Source organism: Mobula hypostoma, chromosome 2, assembly GCF_963921235.1.
Source record: "Mobula hypostoma chromosome 2, sMobHyp1.1, whole genome shotgun sequence".
Lineage (NCBI taxonomy): Eukaryota > Metazoa > Chordata > Chondrichthyes > Myliobatiformes > Myliobatidae > Mobula > Mobula hypostoma.
The window spans coordinates 77,102,022-77,119,128 of record NC_086098.1 but is presented as its reverse complement, the minus strand read 5'-3'; the positions used below and the strand labels follow the sequence as shown (position 1 = coordinate 77,119,128).

At 41.5% G+C, this 17,107-nt stretch overlaps 1 protein-coding gene across 5 annotated transcripts in view; it reads right to left on the bottom strand.

Moving 5' to 3' along the window:
• The window catches only part of LOC134341158 (CUB and sushi domain-containing protein 1-like), a 2,430,601-nt gene that overhangs the window by 461,878 nt on the left and 1,951,616 nt on the right, over positions 1–17,107 (bottom strand). For all 5 annotated transcript variants that reach the window (XM_063038952.1, XM_063038962.1, XM_063038968.1 and 2 more), the window contains 2 exons: positions 13,667–13,869; positions 10,640–10,831 (listed from right to left, as the gene is read on the bottom strand). In XM_063038952.1, the coding sequence (XP_062895022.1) occupies positions 10,640–10,831; positions 13,667–13,869 (395 nt within the window). The remainder of the gene's footprint in view (positions 1–10,639; positions 10,832–13,666; positions 13,870–17,107) is intronic.

The window sequence follows — 17,107 nt, the reverse complement described above, 5'->3', positions numbered from 1 at the left end:
AGGGCGTACGGGAGTGTGATATGCCAACTAGTGAAGTGGTGTCACAGCAACAACCTGGCACTCAATGTCAGTAAGATGAAAGAGCCGATTGTGGATTTCAGGAAGAGTAAGACGAAGGAACACATACCAATCCCCATAGAGGGATCAGAAGTGGAGTGAATGAGCAGTTTCAAGTTCCTGGGTGCCAAGATCTGTAATGATCTAACCTGGTCCCAACATATTGATGCAGTTATAAAGAAGGCAAGACAGTGACTTTACTTCATTCAGAATTTGAAGAGAGTTGGTGCGTCAACAAGAACACTCAAAAACTTCTATAGATATACCATGACGAGCATTCTGACAGGCTGCATCACTGTCTGGTATGGGGTGGGAGGGTGCTACTGTACAGGACTGAAAGAAGCTGCAGAAGGTTGTAATCTTGACTCCATCTTGGGTACTGGCCTACAAAGTACCCAGGACATCTTCAAGGAGCGGTGTCTCAGAAAGGCAGCATCCATTATTAAGGACCCTCAGCACCCAGGGCATAACCTTTTCTCACTGTTACCATCAGGTAGGAGGTACAGAAGCCTGAAGACACACACCCAGTGATTCAGGAACAGCTTCTTCTCCTCTGCCATCAGATTCCTAAATGGACATTGAACCTGTGAACACTACCTCACTTTTTAATATACAATATATTATTTCTGTTTTTGCACAATTGTTAATCTATTCAATATACATATACTGTAATTGAATTACTTACTAGTTTATTTTTATTTCCTTCTATATTATGTATTGCATTGAACTGCTGCTGCTAAGTTAACAAATTTCACGACCCATGCTGGTGATAATAAACCTGATTCTGATTCTTTAATAATACTGAATGTCACACAAACTTAGTTTCACCTGTCTTAGTTAGTTAAAAACTAATGATGTATACTTCGTCTAGACACTGAATTATCATTTATATTTGTCTACAGTACCTATAAAATGTATTCACCCCACCATTGGAAGTTACTTTGTTTTATTGTTTTACAGCTTTGAATCACAGTGAATTTAATTTATCTTTTTTGACACTGATCAGCAGAAAAAGACTCTTTCATGTCAAAGTGAAAACAGATCTCTACAAAGTGACCTAAATTAATTACAGATATAAAACACAAAATAATTGATTGTCTAAGCATTCACACCCCTTAATATGACACACCAATAAACACCGTTGCAGCTAATGGGTTTTAGAAGTCACACAATTAGTTACGGTATTCTAGCTATATATAAACTTGTGTGCAGTCAGTTGTTTCAATTGATTGTAGTAAAAATACACCCGTATCTGGAGGGTCCAACTGCTGGTGAGTCGGCATCCTGCAAAAACTACACCATGAAGACAAAACAACAGTCCAAGCAACTTTGTGAAAAGCTTATTGGAAAGCACTAGTCAGGAGATGGATACAAGAACATTTCCAAGTCACTGAATATCACTTGGAGTACAGTTAAGTCAATCATCAAGAAATGGAGAGAATATGGCACAGCTGTAAGTCTGCCTAGAGCAGGCTGTCCTCAAAAACAGAGTGACTATGCAAGAAGGGGACTAGTGAGGGAAGGCACCAAGAGACCTATGATAACTCTGGAGGAGTTACAAGTTTCAGTGGCTGAGATGGGAGAGACTGCGCATACAACAACTATTGCCCGAGTGCTTCATAAGTCAGAGCTTTTTGGGAGAATGGCAAAGGGAAAGACACCATTGAAAAAATACTCACATGAAATCTCAGATAGTGTTTGCCAGAAGGTATGTGGGAGATTCTGAAGTCAGTTGAAAGAAGGTTCTATGGTCTGATGAAGCCAAAATTGAGTTTTTTGGCCATCAGACTAAATACTGCACATCATCAAAAATACACCATCCCTACTGTGAAGTATTGTGCTGGCTGCATCATGCTGTGGGGATGCTTCACTGCAGCAGGTCCTGCAAAGCTTGTGAAGGTAGAGGGTTAAATGAATGCAGCAAGATAGAGGGAAATCCTGGAGGAAAATCTGATGCAATCAGCAAGAGAACTGCGACTTGGGAGACAATAACCCCAAGCATAATGCAAAAGCTATATAGGAATTACTTAAAAACAACAAAGCTAATGACCTGGAGTGGCCAAGTTAGAATCCAGACCTCAATCCAATTAAGAATTGGTAGCTAGACGTGAAAAGAGCTGTTCTCTCACAATCCCCATGCAATCTGACGGACCTTGAGCATTTTTGTAAAGAAGAATGCAAAAGGATTGCAATGTCCAGATGTACAAAGCTGATAGAGACCTATCCACACAGACTTAAGGCTGTAATTGCTGCCAAAGGTGTATCTACTGAATACTGACTTGAAGGAGATGAATACTTATGGAATGAATTATTTTGAGTTTATTAATTGTAATACATTTAGACCAATTTGTAGAAATTTGTTTTCACTTTGACACGAAAGAGTCTCTTCTGATGATCAGAGTCAAAAACAGCCAAATTAAATCCACGCGATGTGATGTTGTAAATATGAAATCTTCCGGCGGCGGGTGGGGGTGAATACTCTTTTTTAGGTACTACATGGAGACAGGTGACTGACAATTATATATATTGGCTATATAGCATAGAACCAGGCCATAGAATAATGTAAGCTCATCCTATTACTTGTGGTCTTCCTTGATGTAAATCTTTTACCATAAACTTCACTTCGGAGGAAGAGGAGGAGGAGAAGATGGCAGCACAACGCAGCGTGCGCGGCCACTCCGGTGAATGATATCTGTAATCTGTCAAGTAGGGTGCTGTGCACAATTCTGATTTGATGGAGATAGACGTGAGAGAACAGAGGAACATCTGGAGAAACTTCTGAAATGCCTTTTTCGCTGCCGCTGTTACTGTGTGATCCTGAATCTCCGGAGGGGAAGGTCCCGAATCCTTGGCTTTGCTTGTTGCTCGGCGGCCGGAATGGGGTCGAAGTGTTCGGCAGAGATGGTGCTCGGTGTCGAAGGGCTGGCTGGAGGCTCAAAGTTTTCAGACGGACTCAGAGTTGGCTGGGGTTGGGCGCTTCTAATGCATCGACAGTTGTCGGTGCCTGGAGGTTTATGGCAGGGTGAGTTTCTCCCTTCTGCCAGCTGCTGTTGGGGACTACCGGGAGTCGATTGGAACTTTGAGATTTTTTTTACCGTTCCCATGGTCTGTTCTTTATCAAATTATAGTATTACTTTGCACTGCTATAACTATTATGTTATAATTATGTGGTCTTGTCCGTGTTAGTCTTTGGTTTGTCCATTTTTTTGTGGTATCACTCTGGAGGAACATTGTATCATTTCTTAATGCATGCATGCATTTCTAAACGACAATAAACGAGGACTGAGTGTCCTCATAATCTAATCTAATCTCTCTTCTTAAAACATAAAACATAGAACACATCAGCACAGTACAGGCCCTTTGGCCCATGATGTTGTGCTGAAATTTTAACCAGCTTTAAGATGAATACGGCCTTTCCCTTCCACACAGCTCCTTATCCATGTGCCTATCCAAAAGTCTCTTAAATGTCAGAATCAAAATCAGATTTAATATCACCGGCATATGTCGTGATTTTTTTATTTTATGGCATTGGTATGGTGCAACGCACAGTAATAAAAAAGAATAAATAATTATGCATTGCAAAAAGAGCGCAAAAAATATTGAGGTCGTGAACATATGTTCATTGTCCCTTCTGATGGTGCAGGGGAAGAAGCTGTTTCTTTAATTTCGAGTGTGTGTCTTCAGGCTTCTGTAAGTTCTATTTGATGGTAGTAATTAAAAAAATTAATGTCCTAGGTGATGGGGGTCCTTAATGATGGAAGCAGCCATTTTGGTTCCTAATATAACCACCTCTATCACCACTCCTGGCAGGGAATTCCACATATCCACCATTTTCAATATAAAAAAACTTAATTCTGACATTCTCCCTATACCTTCCTTGAATCTGCATAAAATTGTGCCCCATTTACTGTCTTGAGGAGAGTTCTCAATCATTGACTCACCAGCTGTATGTGAAGAGTCTGTAAGAGTGCTGCCGACTGGCACAGTCTAGGCTGCAGGAGTACCTGAACGCTGTTGGACGTTGGTAATGTAGAATATTGCATTACCGATGGTGAGAGAGCTGAGCAGCCTCAGTTGTTGCGTAGACAAGTTCCTTTTGTTGCGGGATCGCCTGTTGCAGCTACCGAGGGAGAAGATGTCAGAGACAGTGAGGTATGGTGTCCATGCTGGGTTAGAGGCTGGCCCTTCCCATTGGTGCTGCCCTCTAGTGTTGGCTCAGTGGAACAATCTGGACTCCATTCATCTATGGCTGTGGATGATCGGAATGCTGTGCTTGTTCTTGCTGACAATATCCATGCCTAATCAATTTGTAGGACATGACACTCAAGGATTGGAGCTATATTATTATTTATTTGTCTGTATGATTACTGCTGTTATAATTATGTGTGCTAAATGTGGCTTGTGCAATGTCTAACTGTTGTGCTGTGTTTTGCTCCTGGGCCCCGGAGGAACACTATTTTATTTGGTTGTATTCATCGGTATTCATGTATGGTTGAATGGAGACTGAACTTGCTATGCTAAAGAATGCACAGAAGCTCAGTGCAGCCAATGCTCGGTCTTTGTGGGGTAGGACCAAAGTCTGGGCCTGAATTGGAGGGGCTGAGACTGGTGGGAATTCTTCTATAGAATGAAAAGGCCGTTTCACCTGAGGGAGTTACAGCAATGGCAACACATTGTTTTACTTTAGAAAGTTTACTTCCTGAATGCAATGACCATGAACATAGAGATTATTGCACTTTCTTCCTATGTACATGCATTCTGTGGCCACTTTATTAGGTACAACAGGTACCAAATAAAGTCACCAATAAATGTATTTCTGTATGTTTGTGGTCCTCTGCTGCTGTAGCCCATCCACTTCAAGGTTCGATGTGTTGTGCATTCAGTAATGCTCTTCTGTACACCACTGTTGCAGCATGTGGTTATTGTTGCATTCCTGTCACCCTGAACAAGTCTGGCTATTCTCTTCTGACCTCTCTCATTAACAAGGTATTTTCACCCAGAGAATTGCTGCTCACAGGATGCTTTTCTCTGCATCCTGCACTATTCCCTGGAGACTATTGTGCATGCAAATCTCAGGAAATCAGCAGCTTTTGAGAAATTCAAACCATTCTGTCTGGCACCAACAGTCATTCCACAGTCAACGTGACTTAAATCACATTTCTTCCCCATTCTAATGTTTGATCTGAACAACAACTGAACCTCTTGACCATATCTGCATGCTTTTATGCATTGAGTTGCTGCCACATAATTGGCTGATTTAATATTTGTATTAATGAGCAGGTGTACAGGGTACTTAATAAAGTGCTACTGAATGCATTTTAATATGGATAAAGTTGTGAAATACAGTATGCAGTACCCGTGGAACAATACACAAGCATTGTGTTTAGAAATAGATTCTTTCTCCAAGTTGTCACAGCAGAGCTGAAAGTGAATTTTGGCTGAATTTCATCACTGTGAGTGGGCACTGGTGAGACAGGTTTAGAGCACAGACAGCGAGTGAAATAGAGTTTCAATGCAATGCCGCAATTTATTAGAAAATCTGTTTCTGATTTATTATTTTTGTTTAGAGATACAGCTCAGATTATTCCTTACTGGCCCTATGAGCTACATCACCCAGCAGCATACCTATTTCACCCCAGACTAATCACAGCACAACTTACAATGATCAATTACTGTAACCTACTATCCATACGCCTTTGAATTGTGGGAGGAAACTGGATCACCGGGAGGAAACCGGATCACTGGGAGGAAACCCACAAGTTCGTGGTTAACGCACAATCTCCTTTTGGACAGAGTTGGTGTTGAACTCTGAACTCTGATGCCCAAGCTCCTATACTGTTGCTCTAACCACAATGCTACCATGGCATCCTGGTTTTTTTCCTGAAATGTTTTCCATTTAAATCCCACACTCTTGCGAATTAATTTTCTTTTTCATTATTATAGTTAACATTTGATTTGTTTATTAGATTTATTACTTCAGGCAATTTGAAACTCTTGGCCCAGATCTGCAATAACTCAGCGCAGAACAGATATCAAAAACAAGAGTTCTAATCATCTTCTCTCTTTGATCACACTTCCAAATCAAAATTTTGCCATCCCTTGCAGCAAAGAGATTTCACAGATCCAAATGCATTTCTCAGTAAGAAATCTGTTGAATAAACAAATCTAAATGCAGATACTCTTGTTACTAATCCTATTTTCCTCTGCATGCATGCATAAAGCTTAGATCTGAAGTGTTAGAAATATTCTTCAGGTATATGCTAACAACTGTACATTCAGTCAGCTTTGTATCCCAATTTGTTTGAAGCGTTGAAATGAGAAAATATTTTACCATAGTGTGAGTGTTTAGGACCACAGGCCATAACCTCAGAATAGAAGGACATCGCTTTATAACAGAGATGAGGGGGGAGTTTATTAGCCAGAGAGTGGTGAACCTGTGGAATTCATTGCCACAGTCAGCTGCCAATTCACTGCCAAGTCATTGAGTATATTTAATGAGCAGGTTGATGGGTTCTTAATTTGCAAAGGTGTCAAAGGTTACGAGGAGAAGGCAGGAGATTGAGGTTGAGAGGGGTAATACGCAAGGCATGATAAAATGGTGGAGCAAACTTGATAGGCTGAATGGTCTAATCCTGCCCATATGTCTTATGGTTTCTCAGATCATTGAAATTCTGCACTTGGCTGAGAATACTGGAGAAAAGGAAACTTTAGAATCATTGCTTTTATCATTTGAAAAGAGCAATCAGACTCTCAAAAATCGAACACTTTAAAACACCACCTCTGCAATGACTGTATTTTTTAAAAAGTGCCACTCCTTATCAAGATGATGGATTAGACAGTTACACTGTACTTAAACATTTTATAAAAATTGAAACAGTGGTAAGCAATATAATTATCAAATTTAATTGAACCACCACTGCAGAATGCCGAATGACAAAATCAAACCATCTTGATATTTATTCAACACAAGAGATTCTGCCGATGCTGGAAATCCAGAGCAGCACACACAAAATGTTACAGGAACTCAGTAGATCAGGCAGCATTTATGCAGGAAAATGAACAGTTGATGTTTTGGTCGAGACTCTTCACTGGGACTAGAAGGAAGGGGGGAAGATGCCAGAATAAGAAGATGGAAGGAGGGGAAGGAGTACAAACTGGAAAGTGATGGGTCAAGACAAGTGGATAGGGGGTGAGCTGTGAAGTGATAGGTGGAAGAGGTAAGGACTGAAGAAGAAGGAATGTGATCGGAGAGAAGAGTGGACAAAGGGAGAAAGGGAAGGAGGAGAGGCACCAGGGGAGAGGATAGATAGAAGAGAAGTGGTAAGAGAGCTAGAGTAGGGAATTCTGGCATCTTCCCCCTTCTTTTCTAGATCTGATCAAATGTCTCGGCCCAAAATATCGACGTTTTATTCCTCTCCATAGATGCTGCATGATCTGCTGAGTTCCTCCAGTATTTTGTGTCTTGTTGTATATTATTCTGTTTGAAAGAAAATACCCACAATGTCTTTTAAAGTTGCAGATTGAATTTGTGGTTGGCGGTTTTTGTGTGAATAGAAACTGTCCATGAAAAATCCATCAAACTTTCTATAATGTATGTGTGGGAAAGGTAAGGGAAAATGATTTTAAGCTATAAATAATCTCTGGTGATGAAGCTAGAAAGAGTGCAGGAAAGCTTCACAACAGTGTTACCAGGATGGGAAGGCTTGACTTGTAAAAAGATGCTGCTGTGACTTTTTTCTCTGGAGCATAAGCAGCTAAGGAGAGACACTAACGAAGAACATAAAATCTGAGTGGCATAAGTGGATGTGGGTTTAAATGCAATATTAAAGAGATGTTTGGACAAGTACATGGATGAGAGAGATATCGAGGGCTGTGGTCCAGGTGTGGATCGATAAGACTGAGCAGAATAACAGTTTTACATGGACTGCATGGGCTGAAGGCCCATTTCTGTGCTGTGGTGTTCTGCGATTCTAAGTGGATGCTCACAGTCTTTTACCCAGGTTAGTGCAGTGTTTCATTGGAAGAGACAGGTTTAAAGTGGAGGAGAAAGATTTGAAGGGTATCTGAGGAGCACCTTTCTCCCCCCACACAAACAGTGTGGTGACCCAATGGATTGAGAAGTTGGTGAGTCAGGTTACATTAACATCTAAAGGATACCGAGACAAGTACATGGATAGGAAAGGACTCGTGGGATACGAATGAAACACAGGCAAATGGGAATCGCCCATGAAGAGATCTTGGTCAGCATGAATGAGTTGGCCGAAGGGCCTGTTTTCATGTTGTAGAGTTCCGTAACAAGAGTCTCATGAGAGTTGTAGATCAGCATATTGCAAAGTGCTTGAGGCAGAAGGGAAAAGAGTTCTATTTTTATATGAGTGTCAATCACTGATAGAACCTAGAAGGTCATCATGTAGAATTATTTACTTATTTATTTAAGAGATACAGCTTGGAACAGGCCCTTTCTACCCATCGAGCACCACTGCCCAACATCCCTGCTATTTAATCCTAGCCTAATCACAGAACAATTTACAATGACCAATTAACCCACCAACCAGTACATCTTTGGACTGTCGGAGCAAACTGGAACACCCAGAGGAAACCCATACACTCACAGGAAGGAACATGAGGTTGGTTCCAGAGGACACCGAAAATGAATTCCGAAATCTGACACCCTTAGCTGAAAAGTGTCACACTAACCGCTGTGCTAGTGGTGCACCAGGAAAATTACAATGGTCCAGATTTAGTTGGCTCTGGTTAGAAACACTGAACTTTACCTGTTGAAAACATGGTTCAGAAGGCATCTGTTCTATTGGCCTTCATTCATCATGGGATTAAGTTTGTAATGGATAATCACTTTTCAAGGCTCGAGAGACTTAATGCTAAACTTTACTTTCTAGCTTCGCAGTATGACCTTTCTGAAGGGTCAGAGTTATTTTGACCAAGTTAAACTTCCAACCAATATTCTTTGCTCAATTTATTGTTGTAAACAAATAAACAATGAGGTCTTGTTGGCCCTTGTTTAATCCACGTAAAACAATGGGGTTATGATAATTGACCTGCATCAATCACTTCATTTGCTGGAGAAATCCCCTCCTTAGCTGGGACTGGGGACACACCACTGAAATAATGGGTATCAGCAGCTGAATCTTGTCACAGAGAGTAGACAGGGAATGTTGTTAGACTTTAAAGAGTAGGTTGATAGAGTATAGCCTCATGAAAATTTCTTTTTAAGCTTAAGGCTTTGCAGACTGTAAATCCAGTACCACCACAAGTTTAAGAGCCACATCCTGGATTTATGAGGGAAGGTTAATAGAGGATTACAGGATATTAAGGCATAGGTAAAGTGGGCATCCAGAGAAGTTTTCCCAGGCAGAAATGGCTAACACAAGGCTAAATCTAATCTTTTTGGTTGCGTTTTCTCAGTGTAACGACCATACCTTCTCTCTATGTAGACACTCCCTTGAACCGTGTAAGATCGAGTCTTGAATCTAGGACAGAGAACATCTGAGGGAATTATTCACTTGGCACTTCGGGCCGAGTATCGCCAGGGACGACGTGCCTCAAACACACTCACTCTACTTCCCTGCCGCTGCTGAGAGAGGGAGTATCCTTGCAACACACTCCTCCTATGAACTGCCTACACCCCCACCCCTATTCAAAATGAGATTTGTAAGGCCTGCATTAGTTCTGGAATTGTTTACCAGAGGCATTTGAATTTGCTATCCAAACACAACTGAAAATTATGTATAATAAAAATAGTTACATGGAGTGAAAGAGAGATACTGATTGGAAGCAGGCCATTTGACCTACCAGGTTTACCCGACCCAGCAACCATTCATTTACCCAGACACTATATCAAATGAATAAAGCTAATCTTTAAATCTACCCTGCAGAAGTTTAAATCTTCCCTTCAACTGGAGTTCAGTGAAACTGTCTCACTGCTCCCTCTTCTGTAATCTTTAAATCACTTTAATCTTTTGTTATTCCACTTTGCCAGCCATATATCTCAAATCCGCTAACTCTGCAATTTAACTTCAACCCAATTTCTTCAAAACTATGCCCATTGGTTTCTTGCTGTGGATTTTTGCTTCTGTGAGCTGAATGGTGATGGGAAGCAGATGGAGGAAGATTTAGAATCATATGGGAATGAAGAAATTACCTCTCCTGGCAAACAATTTAAAATGAAACATTCTTGGTTCTGTAATATGACAAGTTTCGTGCTACCAGTTTATTTTGCAGAGGCACAGAGTATCCATCCATAATTACAATCACACACGATTTTGCAGATCCATGAAATCCAGTGCAACACACACAAAATCCTGGAGGAACTCAGCAGGTCGGGCAGCATCGATGGAAAGGAATAAACCATTGATATTTTGGGCCGAAACCCATCATCAATACTCTGAAGGGACTGATTAAGGGTCCTCGGCCCGAAATGTCATTCCTTTCCTTAGATGTTGCCTGACTTGCTGAGCTCCACCAGAATTTTGTTAATCCATAATTACTATCCACTCCCATAGAATAATTGTTAGATTCTTTTAGTTGGTTTATGACATGTAAACATGAAATATTAATACAGTACCTGTACAGCTTGGGGGATCAGGTTGCCAGAAGAATCTATTGTCCAGCTGCACGCACATGATTTTAGCAGTTCCTTCTAGCTGATACCCTGGATCACACTGGAAGGTCACGGTATCCCCCGGCTCTCGGCTGTCTCCACTCCTTGTCCCATTCTGGGGAACTCCAGGATCATTGCAAGTAGTCGCTGTTGAAGCTGCAGTAAATATTATTTTTAATAAAAGAAATGGAAAACAACATAACTCAGCTGTTTTTACCTTTGTCTGGATGCTAGTTCCACTATTCCAACTACTTGTGAAACATTTAACCACAGTTAGAGCCTGCCTTTTTCAGACTGGTTAGGAAACTAGAGCAAGATGGTGGCGGTGAACCATGGTGACGTTCTGTCGGCTACATACAATACTTCTAAATGTATCTCTTTTGAATTACTCTCACTGCAACCTGCAGCATGTAGTTTGCCTTGAAGCAATGTACATTTAAATCAACTTAATGATCTACAGATTTTGCATTCTTATGAAGGACCCAGTGGACTTAACCCTCAAGAATGCAGGTACGGCATCTTTAAGCGGATGAGGGTTACCCATCATGGCTGGAAATGAGGCAGGAGGGGGAGACTCCAAATCAGGCTGAAACACCCCACCACAACATTCATTAGGATCATTGTGAAACCTACTATAAAATATTGTTTATAAAATTATTCATGAAACTCTGGTTAGGCCATAGCTCGAGTATTGCATTCAATTCTGGTTACTCCATAACAGGAAGAATGTGGAGGCTTTTGGAAAGATTTGTCTGGATCCTGCCTGAATTAGTGAGCATGTTCAGTGTAGAGAGGTTAGACAAACTTTTATTTTCTCTGGATTGGAGAAGGCTGAGAGGAAACAGTGGAAGTTTATGAACTATGAGAGGCAAAGAGAGAGTAGACTGTTACTATTTTTCCCTGACGTTGAAATGCCCAATTCCCAAGGGTGTGCATTTAAAATGAGAAGAGTAAGTTCAAAAGGAGATATTAGGGAAAAGCTATTTTTAGATAGAGGGAGGTGGGTGCCTAGAATGCACTGCCAGGGGTGGTGAAGGAGGCAAATATAATAGAGGTGCTTAAAAAGGTACTTAGACACATAAATGTGCAGAGAATGGAGGGAAATGGACATTGTATAGACAGAACGGAGTAGGTTAGTTATGCAGCTAATTGCTAGTTTAATTAGTTTGGCAAAATATTGTGAGGTAAAGGGACTGTTCCTGTGCTGTATTGCTCCAATTTAAACATCAGCTTGTTGTTTGGAAATCACATTTTATATTGATACATAGCTTCTGCAGTAACAGAACATAACAGCACAGTACAGGCCCTTCGGCCCACAATGTTATGCCAACCCTTTAAGTGACCTTACTCCCATACAACCCAAAACCCTCTTATATCCATGTGTTTATCCAAGTGTCTCTTAAATATCCCATCGCTCCCAGCAGTGCATTCCAGGCAGCCACCATTCTCCATGTACAATATCTACCTCTGACATCTCCCCTATACTTTCCTCTACTGATTTTAAGGCTATAAAACATTGGAGCAGAATTAGGCCATTTGGCCATTGAGTCTGCCCCACTATTCCACCATGGCTAATTTATTATCCCTCTCAACCCCATTCTCCTGCTTTTTCCCTGTAACTTTGACACCTTGACTAATCAAGAAACTATCAACCTGTGCTTTAAATATACTCAATGACTCAGCCTCTACTGCCATTCTTGGCAATGAACGCCACAGATTCACCACTCCTCCTTTCTGTTATAAATGTATGGCCCTCTATTCTGATCTGTGCCCTCATAAATGGATGTCCTCTGGTATTAGCCATTGCTGCTCTGGAAAATGGTCACTGGCTGTCCATTCAATCTATGCATATCATGACCTTATATATCTTGGTCAAGTTGCATCCCATCCTGCTTCGTTCCAAAGAGAAAAGCCCTGGCTGGCTCAACCTAGCCTCATGAGACATGCTGTCTAATCCTAGCAGTATCTTGGTAAACCTCCTCTGTACCTCCTCTAAAGCTTCCAGTAAAGACGCAATCAGAACCTAACCCAATACTCTCTGTTCAGTTATACGTTAATAAAAATCTAAGCACAGTACTTCAAAAGTATTGTGAGATCAGCAAATTAGAAAATTATTTCAATGTCCCACACTGGATACACAAATGTTTTTCACTCCTTTTTCTATCACAGACCAAATGATCCATTTATTTACTTTTATTTAAAGACAGTGTGGAATAGGCCCTTCTGGACCATCGAGCCACATTGCCTAGCAACCTACTTATTTAACCCGAACCCAATCACAGGAGAATTTACAATGACAAATTTACTGACCAGCCAGTGTGTCTTTGGAATGTGGGAGAAAACCCATCATCTCACATACTCCTTACAGATGACATCAGAATTTTACTTAAAACTACAACCTCCCAAGCTGTAATAGTGACTTGTTAACTGCTATGCTACCGTGGCACCCCCACCCCCCGCATTAGTTTTGATGGACATTGGAGCATAGCCATTGGATCCAGAAGTTAATGTTACTTACTTTTAAAGTTTCAGAGTAAATTTATTATTGAAGAATGTAGGCACCCACAGGAAAACAAAATACAATCGAATAAATGAAAAACCACACACCAAATAGACAAACAAACATCCAATATGCAAAAGAGGACAAATGGTGCAAATACTAAAAAAAGGGAAGTAAACACGTAATACACAGAACATGAGCCATCAATTGCCCAAAAGTGAATCCATGGGCTACGTCAGTTCAGCGCTGAGGGGAACGAAGCCGGTCTAGGAGCTCGATGGCTGTGGTGCAACAACTGCTTCTGAACCTGGTGTAAGGGGCCGCAAGACTCTGACACCTTCTGGCCAGCAGTACTGGCGAGATGTAAGGGAGAAGGGTCAATGCAGGCAGATGGGACGGGCGCTGCTGGGGATCTTTGCTGCCATGAATTATGTAAAGCAGTATGCAAGGATACGCAGTCAGGGATAAGGAGACAGTGAACAATCACCTACTTGAGAACTGAATGGAGAAGCCTGTCTTGCTGATGAAGAAGTCACTGTCAAAATGAAGTGTGATGGAATTAAATGTGCTGTGGATGTCATCGGGCAATGAGGAACCACTCCACTCCTTCAGCAACATGTCACTCTCTATCGGACCATCCCACACCTTCAGGATGTCGTGTGATGCCTCAGTGTCAAAGACAATAAAGTGAAGGCTGCAAAAGAGGAGAGAGATGAATCATCATTAAGCATTTGAAGACTCTCACATTGTAATGAGGAAATCTGTTGTTCAATTCCCCTTGCTATTGCATATATTTATTAAACATTAAAGACTAGCTTAAATTTGTCACATGTACAGTATATCGAAACATACTGTGAAATACATAGTTTACATCAATGATCAACACAGGTCGATGTGCTGAGTGCAGCCCATAAATATCACCATGTTTCCTGCACCAACATAGCATGCCTACCTTTCACAAACCCTATCCTGTATGTCCACAATTTATTAACGTATAAGTCTTTGGAATGTGGGATGTGACTAGACCTGTAACATATTTAGTTACAGGGAGAACGTGCAAACTCCTTACAAACAGCGACAGGAAATGAACTCCGTCACTGGTGCTACATGCAGCCCAACGTAGTTTTATAAAGATTCAAGATTCATTTATTTGTCACTTCAAGTTCAAGTTCCTTGTAATCTGACTGTACATATATACAACCAAATGAAACAATGCTCCTCCGAACCATGGTTCATTTACAACACACAGCACATAAAATAAAACATTACCTGTACCACAAACAGGTGAATACAATATCACTCAAAATGCATGTAATGCACAGCACAGGTAACAGTAAACAGCTCGCTGTCCTAGTGATAAGACCTCAGTGGAGGCATGGTATTCATTAGTCTCACAGCCTGGGCAAAGTAGCTGTTACCCACTCTGGCAGCTCTGGTCCTGATGCTCCTGTACCCCCTTTTTGATAGTAGTGGGTCAAAGAGATTGTGCGATGGATGGAAAGGATCTTCAATAATGCTTCAGACCTGTAGTGTCTGCAACACTACAGGTAAGTGTCATAAATGGGGAGGGAGATCCCGATGATCCTCGTGGTGGTTTTCACTTAGCACGCCCACAGTGCTCAGCAGAACAACACAGCACTCAACAGGCAACAAAATATCAACAGCAAAACAAGCTCTTTTCCTCCCTCCCACCCACACATCTTTAACCCCTGGACAGCCTCCAGTGGACATGGACTCAGGCCTGCATACACTGGGCTTTGACTTTCCCAGCAGATTCAGAGATTTGCAGTTTCAACTCCAACCAGTGGACCTCATCTTCAGGATTTCTAATGTGTCTCTCGAGCCTCATCTTTGGCATCGTCTCAAGAACCTGCTGCCCGCAGAACACTAGACCTCAAATTCTGGACTTGCGATCACCCCAAACATTAGGCATTTAAATCTGGTCTCACCAATTTGCAAACCCAGGAAGTCATCAGCACTCATTCTTCCTGCCCACCCAGAACTCCAACTATACAACTCTTTGGCATTGGGGGACCCTCATCCACTCTCTGCAGGTCCAACATCCGACCATGAATGTCCCACATCTGCATTGCTGGTCTGTGAATGGAGAGTGGGGACTTAGACTTTGACCTAATTCCTCCATAGGAATCCCTCCTATAGTTAATAATGTAGCCATTGAGTGTAGGTTCATAGCCTTCTGCTTCTGTAGCCTATCCTCTTCAGAGTTTAACGTGTTGTTCATTCAGAGATGTTCTTCTGCAAACCAATGTTGTAATGTATGGTCAAATAAGTTACTGTCACCTTCCGTCAGCTTGAACCAATCTAGTCATTCTCCTCTGACCTCTCTCGTTAATGAGGCATGTCCACCCACAGAACCTAAGCTTACTGGATTTTTTTTTTTTTGTTTTTTACACTATTCTCTGTAAACTCTAGGGACAGTTGTGCATGAAAATCCCAGGAGATCAGCAGTTTCTGAGATACTTAAACTACCTTGTCTGCACCAACAATCACTCCATGCTAAACGTCACTTAGATCACATTTCTTGCCTCATTTTGATATTTGGTCTAAACAACAACTGAACCTTTTGACCATGTCTACATAGTTTTATGCATTGAGTTGGTGTCACACAATTAGTTGATTAGATATTTGCCTTAACAAGCAGGTGTACCTAATAAAGTGGTCACTAAGTGTAGAAGATTGTGTTTTCTTTTTTTTACATCCTTCTTTATTCAACTCACATTATTTTTAACTATATTATAGTTGTGGTAAAGTGCATCCAAATTATCACCATGTTTAGACAACTACTTGCCCAAGGGAGCTTTTACATTCTGCTAATGAAGTGCTCTAATCTGCATCAGTCCCCTTCACTGACCATTCCCTCTGTTGCCGAGGTGGTAATGACATATTACTCAATCTATTGCATGGTGCTGCTTTTAAAGGAATGAAATTTTCATAACCCGCTTTATATGAAATTGTCATAATCCTTCACATACACCTCATATTCTGTTCAGGTAGGCTCCAACCTGATGACCTGAAAATCAATTTCTTCAACTTCCAGTGATTTGTCTCCCTCTCCCTCTCCCCCTTCCCTCTTCTTCAAATTCCCACTCTGGCCTCTTACTACTTCTCCTTTCTTGCTTATCAAACCACCACCCCCACTGGTGCCCCTCCTCCTTCCCTTTCTCCCATGGTCCATTATCAGATTCCCTCTTTTCCAGCCCCTTACCTTTTCCACCTATCACCTCCCAACTTATTACTTCACCCGCTCCTTACTCCACCCACCTGACTTTACCTATCACCTTTGGCTTGTGCTCCTTCCCCTCCCTCCACCTTCTTATTTTGCCAGCTGCACCCTTTCTTTCCAGACCTGATGAAGGGTTTTGGTCCAAAACATAGACAGCTTATTCCATGGACGCTGCCTGACCTGCTGAGTTCCTTCAGCATTCTGTAGGTGTTGCTCTGGATTTCTAGCATCTGCAGAATCGCTTGTGTTTTTGAAATTCTCCACTTTGTGAAGTGGAAGGGTGCGTCTGGCCCCTTTACAACTGTTAGTCCAATTTCTCACAAGTTCAAATTCATACAAAATTGCAAGGTATATAGTTAGGGTGAATGCACACAGACTTTTACCCCTCAGGTTGGGTGAGACTAGAACCAGAGGCCTCAGGGTAAGGGTAAGGGACAAATATTTAGGGGGAAACTGAGGGGACAATTTTTCACTGAGAGTGTGGTGAGAGTGTGAAATGAGCTGCTCGTGGATGTGGCTTCAATTATAACATTGAGGAGAAATTTTGGTAAGTACATCGATGGGAGGGTTACGGACAGATATGGACCAGATGCAGGTTGATGGGACTAAGGCAAAATAACAGTTCTCCATGTACCAGATGGGCCAAAGAGCCTCTCCCTATGCTGTAATCTGGTTCCTTGTCCAAACC